The sequence below is a fragment of the Elaeis guineensis genome, chromosome 13 (assembly GCF_000442705.2).
Source record: "Elaeis guineensis isolate ETL-2024a chromosome 13, EG11, whole genome shotgun sequence".
In the NCBI taxonomy this organism is placed as follows: domain Eukaryota; kingdom Viridiplantae; phylum Streptophyta; class Magnoliopsida; order Arecales; family Arecaceae; genus Elaeis; species Elaeis guineensis.
This window is the reverse complement of record NC_026005.2, coordinates 70,178,357-70,195,347: the sequence shown is the minus strand read 5'-3', so window position 1 is coordinate 70,195,347 and position 16,991 is coordinate 70,178,357. Positions and strand designations below refer to the sequence as shown.

General features: G+C 40.2%; 1 protein-coding gene across 1 annotated transcript; it reads right to left on the bottom strand.

Annotated features, from left to right (window-relative positions):
* Positions 1-1,070: 1,070 nt before the first annotated feature.
* LOC140853360 (G-type lectin S-receptor-like serine/threonine-protein kinase LECRK4) lies at positions 1,071-9,178 on the bottom strand. The gene is made up of 3 exons (XM_073247891.1): positions 8,397-9,178; position 7,277; positions 1,071-2,645 (listed from the first exon to the last, which is right to left on the bottom strand). Exons 1-3 carry the CDS (start codon positions 9,176-9,178, stop codon positions 1,071-1,073), a joined length of 2,358 nt encoding a protein of 785 aa, XP_073103992.1.
* Between the last annotated feature and the right edge of the window lie 7,813 nt (positions 9,179-16,991).

Here is a 16,991-nt window from a genome sequence, read left to right as displayed (position 1 = left end):
TTATTATATCTGAGATACTGTTATTTGATTTTGAGCATGAGTATGTTATGTTAATATATACGTATCAGAGATTGATGGCATGATTATATGGATATGACATATCTGAATTGATCATAACAAAAATTGATTGATGAAATCAACACATAATGATTAAATGAAAAGAAAGAGATATATGGTATGGACTACTCTTGTCATGTGGAACAGCCGGCCAGGAGCTTATGCCTGGGACAGCCCGCCAGGAGCTTATGCCTGGGACAGCCCCCACTGGCTTACAGGTGGATCAGCCGGCCAGGAGCTCATGCCTGGGACAGCCCGCCAGGAGCTTATGCCTGGGACAGCCTCTCACGGGCTTTGGTACGTGGGACAGCCGGCCAGGAGCTCATCCTGGGACAGTCTTGAAAGACTTTTTAAAGTGGATTCGATCCGGATGATGACTGAGGTATAGACTTGGATAGTCCAGAGCCAGAAAGAAAATGTTAAAAGTCATGTGATTATGAAAAGAGAAATGAAAGATAAGGCATGAAACAATTGTTGAACAAAAGTGTTTCACCTGTTAACATATGATGATGCATCTATTTTGACAAGACAGCAAATTTATGAATGTTTGCATTATTCTGGACATTGAACATGAGATTTTATATTTTATTGCTATTCTTTATTTTCAGACTATATTACTATATCAGTGTGATATGGGAATTCTTACTGGGCTGTAAAGCTCACACCCCTTCATCTTTCTTTTCTTTTCAGAGATACAGGATGTTCATGATTGGCCATGTTTAGATTTATGGGTGAGCAGATGGATAGATAGAGTGTTATAGTACCTGATCAGAGAACTGAAGAAATTTAATTTGTACCTATACAAAATTTTATGAATTATTGTTGAAATTAATTGTTATGGATGTTAAGGTTGTAATATTTATTTTTGGCCTTGCATATTCTTTAGGGTTGCTCTAAGGAGTGTGCGGCCATCACGTATCCGACCCGGGTGTTGGGTTCGGGGCGTGACATGGAGAGAGCACCATAGCTAGCTATCAGGTGGGACTTTAGACAGGTTTGACGACACTTGCAGATCAGGAACTAAATCCAGGCGGTGGGGGAACGGATATGTCTGCATTCCCTTCCAGCATCATCATCACATTCTTCATACTAGGCCGAGAACCCGGTTCTGAGTGAGTGCAGCAGAGCCCCAGTTTGACAAGCCTATTCAACTCTGTCATATCTACTTCATCAGGCACGAGCTTCTCCAACTCTCCATCCATAAAGCAGTTATAGACCCAGTCCAGAAGCATGATTGCATCTTCTTCAGCTTCCAATTCCATATTTTTCCTGCAGCATACGATTTCGAGCAATACAATGCCAAAGCTGTAGACATCTGCCTTCACCGTTGTCGGCGCATTCTTGTGCCATTCTGGTGCAAGGTAACCCCTTGTCCCTCTAATGCCCGTAAATGTTCTGGTCTGACTTGGCATCAACAACTTTGCTAACCCAAAATCTGATATCTTTGCCGTCCAATTATCATCCATCAGTATGTTTTGAGGTTTTATGTCACAATGTATGATACGAGTTTCACATTCCTCATGCAGATAATGGATCCCTCTAGCGATATCTAACGCAATCCTTACCCGCTCGTCCCAACCTGGGTGTCCGTCAGCCTTAAAGATGAGGTCTGCAAGCGATCCGTTGCTCATGTATTCATAGACTAAGAGCCTGTTAGTACCTTCATCACAGAAGCCAAGCAGTCTTACCAAGTTCTTGTGGTGAGTTCTTCCAATTGTCCTCATCTCTGTTCGGAACTCTCTTTCTCCCTCATCCACCACCTTCTCAAGTTTTTTTACAGCTATTACTCTTTGACCACGAGGCAAGGTCCCCTTAAAGACAGTTCCAAAGGCTCCCTTACCTAGCTCTTCCTTGAAACCATCGGTCGCTTCCCTCAACTCATGGTAGGAAAAAGGTCTGGGTGCTATTTCGTCCACCAGAGCTGGTTCTTTATTTCTCCACAACCTTCCGTACCTTCCAGCTCGATACCTATAAAAGAAGAAAATTAAAGTAGCCAAGGAAGAAATTATACAAGCAATAATAGCCGCTGACACAATCGAAATCTTAACGCTGAACTTTCGCCTGATAATAACAACGGGAGCTGCAGAAGGGCTTTCTGGACGGCTATTAATTACAGGCCATCCTCCAGCGCTTATGTTAGCCAGCTTGATGAATGTCGTGGTGGAGTCATCTCTGATCCCATATCTCAATGGTAACACCTGTTTGCTGCACGTATTGTGTTTAAACAGAGCGGCATCACATTTACAATCACTCAAACATGCATCACTGCAAGCTTCATCGCTTGTTACAGACAGTGAATCAGCATAGGAACCATCCATCCATGCTACGTTGTCCAGAGTGGACATGTATGTCGTGTTATCATTGTTCGAGTAGCAACCAGAGGCCGTGAAGTTCCTCCTGCATCCGTTCGATGTCCTGTTTGCATCAAGATAATCGAAACCACGCAAACAAGAGCATACCACTTGTCCATTTGCGGAAGTGCAGTAGCTGTTCACACCACAGGTTCCCTTGACCGCACACGGATCTGTGACGTCTGGGAATTTCTTCAATACCTGTTCTGTATTTAACTCGAGATCGTGAGAATATAACTGATGAAAAAGAGGAGGAGATATTATTTCTTCTTTCTTAATCAAAAGTGTGTACAAAGACCTATAAATACAAATATGTAGACCCAAATACAGATAGGGAATAACAAGAATATGCCAAAGAATAACCAAGAATATGCTACGGAATAAATCCCTGGTCCTTTAATTAGATATTTTTTCCAATTAAGCTTAATCCTTCCAATACTCCCCCTCAAGATGAGGCGAAGATATCTCGAAGCCCCATCTTGTCAGTCAATCCAGAAAAGGACAATGAGCTAAGCCCTTTGGTTAGAATGTCTGCCACCTGATCAGAGGACCGAATATAGGTAATGCAGATCTGGCCCTGATTAATCTTTTCTTTGATAAAATGACGGTCAATCTCGATGTGTTTGGTACGATCATGCTGTATCGGATTGCTTACAATCTCAATCGCTGCTTTGTTGTCACAATATAACCGAAGAGGAAATTTGTTTAGAAGTTGTAATTCCTGAAGCAGTTTCTGAAGCCAAAGAAGTTCACATATGCCTAGAGCCATTGCTCTATATTCAGCTTCTGCTGATGATCTAGCCACCACTGACTGTTTCTTGCTTCTCCAGGTAACTAAATTACCCCCTACATATGTACAATACCCCGAAGTAGATCGCCTATCATCCAATGATCCAGCCCAATCTGCATTAGTAAATCCCTCAACCTGGAATGTATTGTGTTGGGAGAACAACAAACCACGACCAGGACATCCTTTCAGATAGCGTAATACTCTGAAAGCTCTCTCCATGTGTGATTCTCGTGGATCATGCATGTATTGACTGATGACACTGACAGCATAGGCTATGTCGGGTCTTGTATGTGAAAGATATATCAGCCTTCCAACTAACCGTTGATACCTTTCTCGATCAACAGGAGTTCCACCATCTGTCACTGTTCGATGATTCTGATTTATTGGAGTAGTAGCAGGTTTACACCCCAACATCCCAGTCTCAGAAAGCAAATCTAGTACATACTTTCGTTGTGACAGAAAAATACCTTTGGATGATCGTCCAACTTCTATGCCCAAAAAATATCTTAGTGGACCCAGATCTTTTACTTCAAATGCTTGCTTTAGTTTTCCTTTGAGTTGTTTAATCTCATGATGGTCATCTCCTGTTATTACAATATCATCAACATAAACCAACAGTATAGTTTTCTTTCCCTTGAGATGTCTATAGAATAGAGTATCATCTGCATTACTCTGTCTATATCCCATTCCTTTTACAGTCCGACTGAATCGATCAAACCAGGTTCGAGGAGACTGTTTAAGAACATAAAGTGAGCGCTTTAGCTTACAGACTTTTCCAACTGTTGCTCTAGTCTCAAATCCTGGTGGTATCTGCATGTATACTTCCTCCTGAAGATTTCCATGAAGAAATGCATTCTTTACATCTAACTGATGTAATTCCCAACCAAAATTAGCAGCACATGATATAAGTGTTCGAACAGAGTTCATCTTGGCCACTGGAGCAAAGGTTTCATCATAGTCTACACCATATATTTGAGTGTATCCCTTTGCTACTAGCCGAGCTTTGTATCTTTCCACCTTGCCTTCTGGAGTCTGCTTTATAGTGTACACCCATTTACACCCTACAGGATGCTTCCCAACTGGCAGAGTGACTAGATCCCACGTCTGATTTTTGGATAAAGCAGTCATCTCTTCTAACATTGCTTCCTTCCACTTAGGTTCTGCCATAGCCTTTTGCCAGGTACTAGGAATACAGACAGAGTCTAATGCAGCTATAAAGCTTTGATAAGATGGAGACACATTCTTATATGAAACATAATTAGTGATATCATAACGGTAACGAGCAGGAGGAACAATTGAGCGAGTACCCTTCCGTTTTGCAATAGGAATATCAAGATTAGAAATGGAAGAAGTAGTAGAAATATTGTTACCATTAGGAGACTCTAGAGAAGAAGCTTCAAGCGGTGGAGATACCTGGGCAATTGGTGGTGAATGCACACTGGACTCTTCAATACTAGGCTCCCTCTGAACATTATTCTCAATACTAGGATACTCCCCCTGGGCACCAGAATTTGGTGTGTATAGAAAGTCACCCGGAAGAAATAATTCTGGTGTCTTATTATCAGATAGACGACTTCCATAATAAGCTTCAGTTTCTCGAAAAGTAACATCCATAGTAACAAGCATTCATCGCTCAGGAGGATAATAGCACTTGTATCCCTTATGAGTAGCAGGGTAACCGACAAAGACACATTTTAATGCTCATGGATCTAGTTTTCCTACTGAAGGTCTATGATCACGAGCAAAACAAACACATCCAAAGACCCTAGGAATGACTACATAATCAGTAGACCCTTTCAAACATTGTATGGGGGACTTAAACCCGAGAGTTCTTAGAGGCATATGATTGATCAAGTAAGCCGCGGTCAAGACAGCCTCACCCCACAAGAATTTAGGAACTTGCATGGTAAAAAGTAAGGATCGGGCTACTTCCAATAGGTGCCGATTTTTTCTTTCGGCAACTCCATTTTGAGCAGGAGTATCAACACAAGTGGTTTGATGAAGAATTCCGTGAGTTTGAAGATACGCACGGAACTCCTGATTAATGTATTCTGTGCCATTGTCAGAACGTAAAATTTTAATTTCAACACCAAACTGAGTCCCTACAAATTTATGAAACTCTTTAAAATAGTTTAAAACTCCCGTTTTGTCCTTCAATAAATAGACCCAAGTTACTCGACTAAAACAATCAATGAAGGTAACAAACCACCTATGGCCCTTGAGAGTATTGATACTACATGGTCCCCATACATCAGAGTGAATTAAAGCAAAAGGTTGAGAACTTCTAATTCCAGATATAGGAAATACTGCTCTGGTGTGTTTAGCCAATTCACAATGATCACAAACTAACAAATTTTTATTACATTTAGTTGATAAAGATGGAAATAAACGACTAAGAATAGAAAAAAGAATGTGACCTAGCCTACGATGATGTAACATAAGTTCTGAAGTGGCACTTTCAGCAGACAATGCATACCCCGTCAAAGAAGAGCTCATACTTTTCTCATCAGTTGATAGATAATAGAGTCCATTGTGCATTCTACCACCCCCAAGTATCTTCCCCGTTTTCTGCTCCTGAAATAGACAATGTGAAGGCCAAAAAGTGACAGAGCAATTCAAATCTCTAGTAACAGAGCTGATAGAGAGTAAATTTGTAGGAAAGGATGGAACATGCAATACTGATGATAATCTTAAGTTAGGAGTACAGTCAATGGATCCTTTTCCTGAAATAGAGGTAAAAGATCCATCAGCTATTCTGACCTTATCATGTCCTGAACATGGTGAATATGAAATAAAACTATTAGGTACCCCTGTCATGTGACTGGATGCTCCTGAGTCTATTACCCAGGAGTTGGATGTCTCACAAGTAAATGCATGTGACTTATATGAAGTACCTGAGTGTGCAAAAAGGGAAGACAAGTAAATGCATGTGACTTATATGAAGTACCTAAGTGTGCAAAAAGGGAAGAATCACGATATTCGTCCTGGTGGCTAGACTGTTCCAGAGTAGAAGGTGTGGTGTTAGAAGATGATTCATACTTTTCCATCATTCGTCGGAAGGTCTGATACTCCTCTGTAGATAAGCTGTGTATAGCACCCTCGGTCTCTTCAGAGAGATTGGCTTGGGCAGATCCACGAACATGATTCTGTCCTCCAGTTCTTCCACCACTACGACGACCACCACGGCCTCGACTACCACGCCCAGGCTGATTTGGGCGGCCATGGAGATCCCAGCAAAATGCCTTAGTGTGCCCAGGCTTTTTACAATGAAAACATACCTTCTCACCTACTTGCTGTGGCTGTACGGTAAGGGCTGATCTTATAGAACTATTGGAGTCAGAAGTCACTCGTCGCCGTGTCTCCTCGCTTAAAACAGTAGAGAAAACTTGACCTAAACTAGGTAAAATATCTCTGGCGAGGAGCTGAACTCTGACAGATTCATATTCCGGATTCAGACCATATAGAAAGTCCTGGACCCGTTCTTCTTCTAAATATTTCTGAAATCCATCAACATCGATGGAGCATTGTGGAGCAAAAGTTCTATAATGATCAGCTTCGGACCAAAGACGTTTCAACCCGGTGGCATATTCAGTAATAGATAAATCTCCCTGACGAAGCTGATGTAATTGAGAACGGATCTCAAATGCTTGAGCAGAATTCTGTTTTTGTGAGAACATTTGGGCCACCGTCTCCCAGACTTCCTGTGCAGTCTCTAGCAGTTGCACACTTCTTGCCACATTTGATGTCATGGTATTTAGAAGAAATGCTAGAACAACAGAGTTCTCCATTCTCCATTGGGCCATATCCTGCTCATTATTAACAGGTTTCTTCTTTGTGCCGGTGAGATATCCCTCCAAGCCTCGCCCTTGTACAAGTAGACGAGTGCTCCTCTCCCATTGTAAATATGTCGTTGGGCCATCAAGTTTTACAGCCACTTGAAGAGCATTCAGCAATCCACTATCTCTTGATGAACCTCCTGATCGAGTGGCAACTGTAATAAGCCGATCCAGCAGACCTTCAAGATCTTGCATAGTAATCGGATTGGCCATACAAACAAAAATAATAACCTCACTGACACACTATCAATGAATCACCAGACACACGAATCACCGGACATACTGTAGATACAGGCTTCTTAAGTATCTAGGCATAAAAGTTCTCCATTTTTTTTTTTTTTTTTTGTAAATGAAATAGAATAAAGGGTTAAAAAAGGAAGCTGTGGTAAATGTGGCTTTTACCGATTATGTATCCCGTGAAGCACGGGATTGCTGCCGTCACCGGCGACGCCTTCGGGGGCTGGAGGAGGAAGAAGAGGAATGCACAACGCCGGGTTTGGAAGCAGCAGAGGTCGCCAAAGCAGAGAAGGGTTTGATACCAAAGCAGAGGTCGCCAACGCCGGGTTTGATACCAGAGAAGGGGTTTCGACCGGGAAGGAAGGGGGCCGGGCATGCCAAAGTAGAGGTGGGAGACGACGAGGAGGAAGAGGAAGAGGTTGGCCGGGAGGTGGAGGAAGGGGTTTCGGCCGGGAAGAAGAGGTTTGCAGTGGCGATGGCTGCGGATGGACTCGGTGGATGCGGAAGCTTTGAAAGGATTTCGGCCGGGAAGAAGAGGCTCGGATGGACTCGGTGGATGCCGGCGAAGGGGTTTCGGCCGGGAAGAAAAAGAGGGCTTCGACCGGGAAGAAGGGGCTCGACGGGAAGAAGTGGCTCGACGGAGGCGGAGGGCTTCGACCGGGAAGAAGGGGCTTCGACGGGAAGAAGTGGCTCGACGGAGGCGGCCGGTGAGACGGAGGACTGCGATGGCTGCGGTGGCGACCGGGAAGAATGGTGACTTTCGGCCGGAATTTTGCTGTGAAGAGAGGAAAAAAATAATGAAGAAGAGGGCAGAGGTGGGCGGAGGGAAAAGGATTTTTTTTTTTTTTTTTTTTTTTTTTTTTTTTTTTATGAAGGGGAAGGAAGAAAGAATGGATCAGAACCCGGATGCTCTGATACCATGATGAAAAAGAGAAGGAGATATTATTTCTTCTTTCTTAATCAAAAGTGTGTACAAAGACCTATAAATACAAATATGTAGAACCAAATACAGATAGGGAATAACAAGAATATGCCAAAGAATAACCAAGAATATGCTACGGAATAAATCCCTGGTCCTTTAATTAGATATTTTTTCCAATTAAGCTTAATCCTTCCAATAATAACCGGAAGATCCCATCGACACCAAGCGTTGCACGATGCACCAGCGCTGTCCCGCTATGGTAGCCGCTTGTTAGATTGTATGTGACATTGTCGTTGAGCAGGTACAGCGAACCTTTATCATCCAGATTTAAGCTCTGGTAGCCATCTCCATCTGTTCCGGAGGCATAGTAAGAATCCTCTGGACGATCTGGTGATGCCACAGGATATAGAACGAGGTTCCCATCAGTCTGCATGCTGAGCTGAAACTTCCCACTCGAGTGGTTGGTTTCTGATGCGCTGGAAACGAGCTTAGATCCAGAGTGCAGCTCTTGACCTGCCATGATTGTGTCCGTTGGATTGTCAAAGGTTTCCCATATGACATTAAAGTTAGAGTCATAGATGACGAAGTTCCCGGAATCGAGCATGGAAGCAGAGGAAGCATCGTTGCCTGTGGAAAGGTTGGAGATGAGCCTCCCTTCTGAGTGTTGGAGGAGGAGCTTGAGCCCTTCATTAGTTAGCTTCAATACAGCATCTTTGGTCACCGGTGGATCATCTCGGTCTGCTGTCCATATAACAGTGGAGTTTTCAGGAGATGCCACCAGCCATATTCCAATGGAGAAGCCCGTGCCTTCTGGGTAGAATCCGAAGGCGAAACGTCCATTTGGTGACTGCCATGATGTAGGGTTGGCGGTGGGATGGAGAGAGGTGTCCAAGCTTATGTTGGACTGCCTTGGTTGAGCTGCTCCCAGTGCAAACGCTGATGAGAAGATGGAGAGGAACAGGATGTAGGATATTGCTGAAGCCATTAGAGAAAATGACCAAGAAAGGATTGCAAGGACTTGCTAATATCTTGTGCTCTATAAATTCTTTTGTGGACTGATTGCATGTAGTTGAGAGGAAAAACGGGAACTGGTAATGTCTAAGCAACAAAAGGAGAGGTTCATTGGGTTGACCCGAAGTAAACAGCAACAGGCTGTCCCAAAATAAACACAGCGGTACTGCAAATGACTCGGTAGGATTCGGGTTGTATCCTTCGCGCGAAATAATGATTCAACTTCTTTCATCACTTCAATCGTTGGATCGCGCATTGGCCACTTTATGATCTGTGCAGGCTGATGAATGAAAAGTTTGGAGTACTTTGTGTAACGACCCAGATAAAAAAAAAAAAAAAAAAAAAAAAAAAAAAACAGAGGAATCGGGAGGAAGAAGACTCCCGTTGAGAGTCTTCTTCCCACCGTGAAAAGGAGTGGGGAATCCGAGTAAAAACCGGATTCCTCCTCTATAAAACCCCCTTTCCCCTCCCTTTAGGTCTTTAACATGGGATTTTGAGAGATTATTAAGAGTTTAGAGGGATTTTTTTCAAGATTTTCTGCAAGTTCTTTGAACAGGAAGAAAAGGGTTCGCCGGAGCTCTTCTCAACCGCCGGAGCAAGGTAAGCCCCTCCCCTTCTTCCTCTCCCTTTTCCCTTTCTCCTCTGGCCCCAAACTTCGCTGCCGGCGGGCCGATTTTGCCAGAAATCGAGAAGAAAAGGAGACCCTGTTTTTGCTCTGTTTCGGCCGGACTCTTCCCTCCCTTTTCCGGCCACCAGCGCCGCTATCCATGGTGCTGCACCCTAGGTTTGGACCCCCACCTCTGTGCCTATGTTTCCCGAAGGTCATGGCCGCCGGTGATCGGCCAATAACCGGAGAAATTCAAGAAAAAGGGGCGGTCCCCTATTTTTTTTTAGAAACCTCTTCTCCCGCCGGTCAAGTCTTGCCGCCGGCGATTCCTTGCTCTCGGTTGTCGGTCGTCGTTGTCGGATCTCCGGCCAAGCCGTCGGAGCCCAAGCCACCCTCTGTTTCTTTCCCCTGTTTCAGCCAAGGGTGGCCGCGGGAAGAAAAGAAGAAAGGAAGAAGAAGAAGAAAAGAAAAAGAAAAGAAAAAGGAAAAAGAAAAAAGAAAAGAAAAAGGAAAAAGAAAAAGAAAAGAAAAGAATAAAAATAAAATAAAATAAAATAAAATAAAAAGAAAAAAAGAAGGAGAGAATTTTCCTCTCTCTCCTTTCTCTCTCCTTTTTCCCTCCTTTCTCTCTCCTCTCTCTACCTTCTCTCTCTACATTTTCTCTCTCTAGATTCTCTCTCTAGACTTTTCTCTCTCTTTACGGATTTTGTCTCTCTAGGATCTTTTCTTCCTCTCTGATTTCATCATGAACCCTAGAATAAACTTGAAGATGAAAATAAGATGATCCGAGGTTGCTCCGAAATTCATGCAGTAGGTCTGATTCCAGTCTGATCCTATTCGAAATTTGTAACACTTAATTCATATTGAGTCACCCTGATAGGACCTCTGATGATCTCGATCATGAGTACCTCATCGGAAGGATATGAAGATCTCTCTCCACTTTCTCTCTCTACTTTCTCTCTCTAGAATTTTCTCTCTCTTCATGAATTTTCTCTCTCTAGAAGTCTTATGGATCAGTGGAAGATCCAGATACTTAGATAAATCCTAATTTTGGTTAATCCTAAGAGAGATCCTCGATCTGTGTATTAGGATCAATTATCGGTAATTTTCTCAATATATGTGAGTTTTATATTGATCAGGGTTATGAAGAGATGATTATCTGCACATGATATCGAGTGGAATATTTTGTTAAAGAAATTCATAAATCAAAGAAGAACATTGATTTCTGTGTTTGGATCAGTCACCGGTAAAGGTAAGAATCCCTGTACATGATCACTATTATATATATGTTATTTTACTGTTGGTCTTGCATCGTTGGTTTTGCATCGTCGGATTTGAGATCGATGAATTTATTATACCTGAGATACTGTTATTTGATTTTGAGCATGAGTATGTTATGTCAATATATATGTATCAGAGATTGATGGCATGATTATATGGATATGACATATCTGAATTGATCATAATGCAAGACAGAATTGATTGATGAAATCAACACATAATGATTAAATGAAAAGAAAGAGATATATGGTATGGACTAGCCTTGTCATGTGGAACAGCCCGCCAGGAGCTTATGCCTGGGACAGCCCCCACTGGCTTACAGGTGGATCAGCCGGCCAGGAGCTCATGCCTGGGACAGCCCGCCAGGAGCTTATGCCTGGGACAGCCTCTCATGGGCTTTGGTACGTGGGACAGCCGGCCAGGAGCTCATCCTGGGACAGTCTTGAAAGACTTTTTAAGTGAATTCGATCCGGATGATGACTGAGGTATAGTATTGGATAGTCCAGAACCAGAAAGAAAAGGTTAAAAATCATGTGATTATGAAAGGAGAAATGAAAGATAAGACATGAAATAATTGTTGAATAAAAGGGGTTTCACCTGTTAACATATGATGATGCATCTATTTTAACAAGATAGAAAATTTATGAATGTTTACATTACTCTGGACATTGAACATGAGATTTTATATTTTATTGCTATTCTTTATTTTCAGACTATATTACCATATCAGTGTGATATGAGAATTCTTACTGGGCTGTAAAACTCACACCCCTTCATCTTTCTTTTCTTTTCAGAGATACAGGATATTCATGATTGGCTATGGCTTAGATTTATGGGTGAGCAGATGGATAGATAAAGTGTTATAGTACCTGATCAGAGAACTGAAGAAATTTAATTTGTACCTATGCAAGATTTTATGAATTATTGTTGAAATTAATTGTTATGGATGTTAAGGTTGTAATGATTTATTTTGGCCTTGCATATTCTTTAGGGCTTGCTCTAAGGAGTGTGCGGCCATCACGTATCCGACCCGGGTGTTGGGTTCGGGGCGTGACAGAATGGTATCAGAGCATAGGATATGATCATTAGGGATTATGATATAAGTGATTAGAATATTATAGAATGGTATCAGAGCTTAGGATATGATCATTAGAGATTATGATATACGTGATAGGATATGATGGAATAATATCAGAGTTTAGGTTTAAGATCACTAAGATTATGAAGTGATATCAAAACTTTATGTAAGATCAATAGGATGTGACAGAGTGATATCTGAGCTTAGAGCTTAGGTTATGTTCATTTGGAGACAATGATACAAGTGATTAGGATATGACAGAAGGTTTAAGATCACTAGGGATTGTCATATAAGTGATATCAAAACTTTGAGATTATAATCAATAGAGTATGATTGATAATATCAGAGTTTAAGATTATGATCATTAAGGATGTAATAGAATGATATTACAATTTAGGTAATGATCATTTGAGAATATGATTTAAGTGGTATTTGAGTTTAAGGTTATAATTATTCAGAATTGTAATTTTAGTGATATCTGAACTTAGGTTATGATCATGAGGAACATGATAGGTATAAAAGAGAAGATTCAATATTTAGATTTCGAATAAATAGATATTAAGATAAAATTTATGTATAAGTGGCATATGATATCTATAATAGAATTGACGAGTTATATGTTAGATTTCAATTGGTAAGGTTGACCTAAGTATGAAAAGAGTTGACCTTGGAATGAAGTGGGAGGTATTGATAAGTTATGTTGAGTACACTAGAGGATTTTGGAATGTAAAACTTATATGATTGAAGATCATGATAATTTTTTTTTTAAATTTCGATGATAATTGTCTAAGCATTATGAATTCTGGACTTATCAAAGAGAGTTAATTAGGGTATGGTCTAAGAAGAAATTACATCATATGAGAGAGAAATATTTTTGAATACTGAACCTATAAGAGGTCATATATGAAACTCAATCTTAGATAAAAAAAAATATACTTAAATTTTTATTATGAGAATGTGAGATACATATTTTGATGAAATTTTTGGTTACTCAAAATATCATATTCTGAATATGATTCCTTGATCTTTCAAGTTGCATTGAATTTCAAGTCAAAAGTTTACTTTTCTAAGTGGATCAAAAGTATTTTGATATTGTTGTTAAATTAAAAAAAAAATAAATAAATATATATATATATATATATATATATATATATATCTAAATGATTGTAAGGTAAATCTAAGGTTAACTCCAATTGATTCTAGATATGTTGGATTCTTGAAGAGTGATGAAACTTATACAATAATTTCAAATATAGGAAGTAGATCAAGATTTAATTTTTATATACTATGCCCAAAGGTAGTAAAGATGAAGAAACTAAAAAATTTTGCCCTAAGTTTTATCTGAAATTTGAAGGTTGGATCTATCCTGGATTGATCTAACATATAAGGATATTTTATCTTTGATAGACTTATATAATTTGGTAAGTTGAGATCAGAGTGCGCAGCAAAAGCGTGATGGACTGAATTGATTAGAAATATTAATTCTTTAAATCAAAAGTTATGATGGAATACATTAGTTGCAAATAAGGAAGGATTTTATTGATAATGAAAGGATGCTATAAATTTTGATCTAATCTGATCATAGCTTGATAATTTTTGTCAGTAGGTTGCTTCATTGTAGATAATGCCAAAAAATCTTAGATATCTCAAGTTTATTAACAGCTTGATAGTTCTGTTATCAGTTCAAACTTAGAATGTCCTGACATAGATCTCATATTTTTTTTAAAATTTAATATTGTTACTCGAACTAATATAGAAGATTGAGATTTTTCTTAAGATGAGAGTCTACATATAAAATTATTGGAAGGTCAAGAGAAGAAAGAAATTAATGATTGTGAAGAGTGCCCGATGTTTGACCTTTATTTATTTTTCTATCATAAATAGTCTGAGATAATTATAAATTTCGAGTGAAATGTATTAGACAAATAATGGTAGTATATTAATACAAGTCCAAAATGTTACAGTTCTTCAAAAAGTTGAGAAATCAATAAGAAGGGATGAGTTTGAGATTTCAAATAATTTTTGTTATAATAAGATCATGAAAAATAAATAATATATATGACATTATCGTAAGCTTGAGAATGACATGAAGAATGTATACTTTGAAATAGATATCTCAAACGACATAACCTAATTTCGAGGACGAAATTATTTTAAGGAGGGGAGAATGTAACGACCCAGATAAAAAAAAAAAAAAAAAAAAAAACAGAGGAATCGGGAGGAAGAAGACTCCCGTTGAGAGTCTTCTTCCCACCGTGAAAAGGAGTGGGGAATCCGAGTAAAAACCGGATTCCTCCTCTATAAAACCCCCTTTCCCCTCCCTTTAGGTCTTTAACATGGGATTTTGAGAGATTATTAAGAGTTTAGAGGGATTTTTTTCAAGATTTTCTGCAAGTTCTTTGAACAGGAAGAAAAGGGGTTCGTCAGAGCTCTTCTCAACCGCCGGAGCAAGGTAAGCCCCTCCCCTTCTTCCTCTCCCTTTTCCCTTTCTCCTCTGGCCCCAAACTTCGCTGCCGGCGGGCCGATTTTGCCAGAAATCGAGAAGAAAAGGAGACCCTATTTTTGCTCTGTTTCGGCCGGACTCTTCCCTCCCTTTTCCGGCCACCAGCGCCGCTATCCATGGTGCTGCACCCTAGGTTTGGACCCCCACCTCTGTGCCTATGTTTCCCGAAGGTCATGGCCGCCGGTGATCGGCCAATGACCGGAGAAATTCAAGAAAAAGGGGCGGTCCCCTATTTTTTTTTAGAAACCTCTTCTCCCGCCGGTCAAGTCTTGCCGCCGGCGATTCCTTGCTCTCGGTTGTCGGCCGTCGTTGTCGGATCTCCGGCCAAGCCGTCGGAGCCCAAGCCACCCTCTGTTTCTTTCCCCTGTTTCAGCCAAGGGTGGCCGCGGGAAGAAAAGAAGAAAGGAAGAAGAAGAAGAAAAGAAAAAGAAAAGAAAAAGGAAAAAGAAAAAAGAAAAGAAAAAGGAAAAAGAAAAAGAAAAGAAAAGAATAAAAAATAAAATAAAATAAAATAAAAAGAAGAAAAAGAAGGAGAGAATTTTCCTCTCTCTCCTTTCTCTCTCCTTTTTCCCTCCTTTCTCTCTCCTCTCTCTACCTTCTCTCTCTACATTTTCTCTCTCTAGATTCTCTCTCTAGACTTTTCTCTCTCTTTACGGATTTTGTCTCTCTAGGATCTTTTCTTCCTCTCTGATTTCATCATGAACCCTAGAATAAACTTGAAGATGAAAATAAGATGATCCGAGGTTGCTCCGAAATTCATGCAGTAGGTCTGATTCCAGTCTGATCCTATTCGAAATTTGTAACACTTAATTCATATTGAGTCACCCTGATAGGACCTCTGATGATCTCGATCATGAGTGCCTCATCGGAAGGATATGAAGATTTCTCTCTCCACTTTCTCTCTCTACTTTCTCTCTCTAGAATTTTTTCTCTCTTCATGAATTTTCTCTCTCTAGAAGTCTTATGGATCAGTGGAAGATCCAGATACTTAGATAAATCCTAATTTTGGTTAATCCTAAGAGAGATCCTCGATCTGTGTATTAGGATCAATTATCGGTAATTTTCTCAATATATGTGATTTTTATATTGATCAGGGTTATGAAGAGATGATTGTCTGCACATGATATCGAGTGGAATATTTTGTTAAAGAAATTCATAAATCAAAGAAGAATATTGATTTCTGTGTTTGGATCAGTCACCGGTAAAGGTAAGAATCCCTGTACATGATCACTATTATATATATGTTATTTTACTGTTGGTCTTGCATCGTTGGTTTTGCATCGTCGGATTTGAGATCGATGAATTTATTATACCTGAGATACTGTTATTTGATTTTGAGCATGAGTATGTTATGTCAATATATATGTATCAGAGATTGATGGCATGATTATATGGATATGACATATCTGAATTGATCATAATGCAAGACAGAATTGATTGATGAAATCAAACATAATGATTAAATGAAAAGAAAGAGATATATGGTATGGACTAGCCTTGTCATGTGGAACAGCCCGCCATGAGCTTATGCCTGGGACAGCCCCCACTGGCTTACAGGTGGATCAGCCGGCCAGGAGCTCATGCCTGGGACAGCCCGCCAGGAGCTTATGCCTGGGACAGCCTCTCACGGGCTTTGGTACGTGGGACAGCCGGCCAGGAGCTCATCCTGGGACAGTCTTGAAAGACTTTTTAAGTGAATTCGATCCGGATGATGACTGAGGTATAGTATTGGATAGTCCAGAACCAGAAAGAAAAAGGTTAAAAATCATGTGATTATGAAAGGAGAAATGAAAGATAAGACATGAAATAATTGTTGAATAAAAGGGGTTTCACCTGTTAACATATGATGATGCATCTATTTTAACAAGATAGAAAATTTATGAATGTTTACATTACTCTGGACATTGAACATGAGATTTTATATTTTATTGCTATTCTTTATTTTCAGACTATATTACTATATCAGTGTGATATGGGAATTCTTACTGGGCTGTAAAGCTCACACCCCTTCATCTTTCTTTTCTTTTCAGAGATACAGGATGTTCATGATTGGCTATGGCTTAGATTTATGGGTGAGCAGATGGATAGATAAAGTGTTATAGTACCTGATCAGAGAACTGAAGAAATTTAATTTGTACCTATGCAAGATTTTATGAATTATTGTTGAAATTAATTGTTATGGATGTTAAGGTTGTAATGATTTATTTTGGCCTTGCATATTCTTTAGGGCTTGCTCTAAGGAGTGTGCGGCCATCACGTATCCGACCCGGGTGTTGGGTTCGGGGCGTGACACTTTGCAATCTGTGCAACGCGTGATC

Coding starts and splice junctions, on each gene's coding strand:
- LOC140853360 (XM_073247891.1), bottom strand. CDS start 9,178: ATGGCTTCAGCAATATCCTACATCCTGTTCCTCTCCATCTTCTCATCA.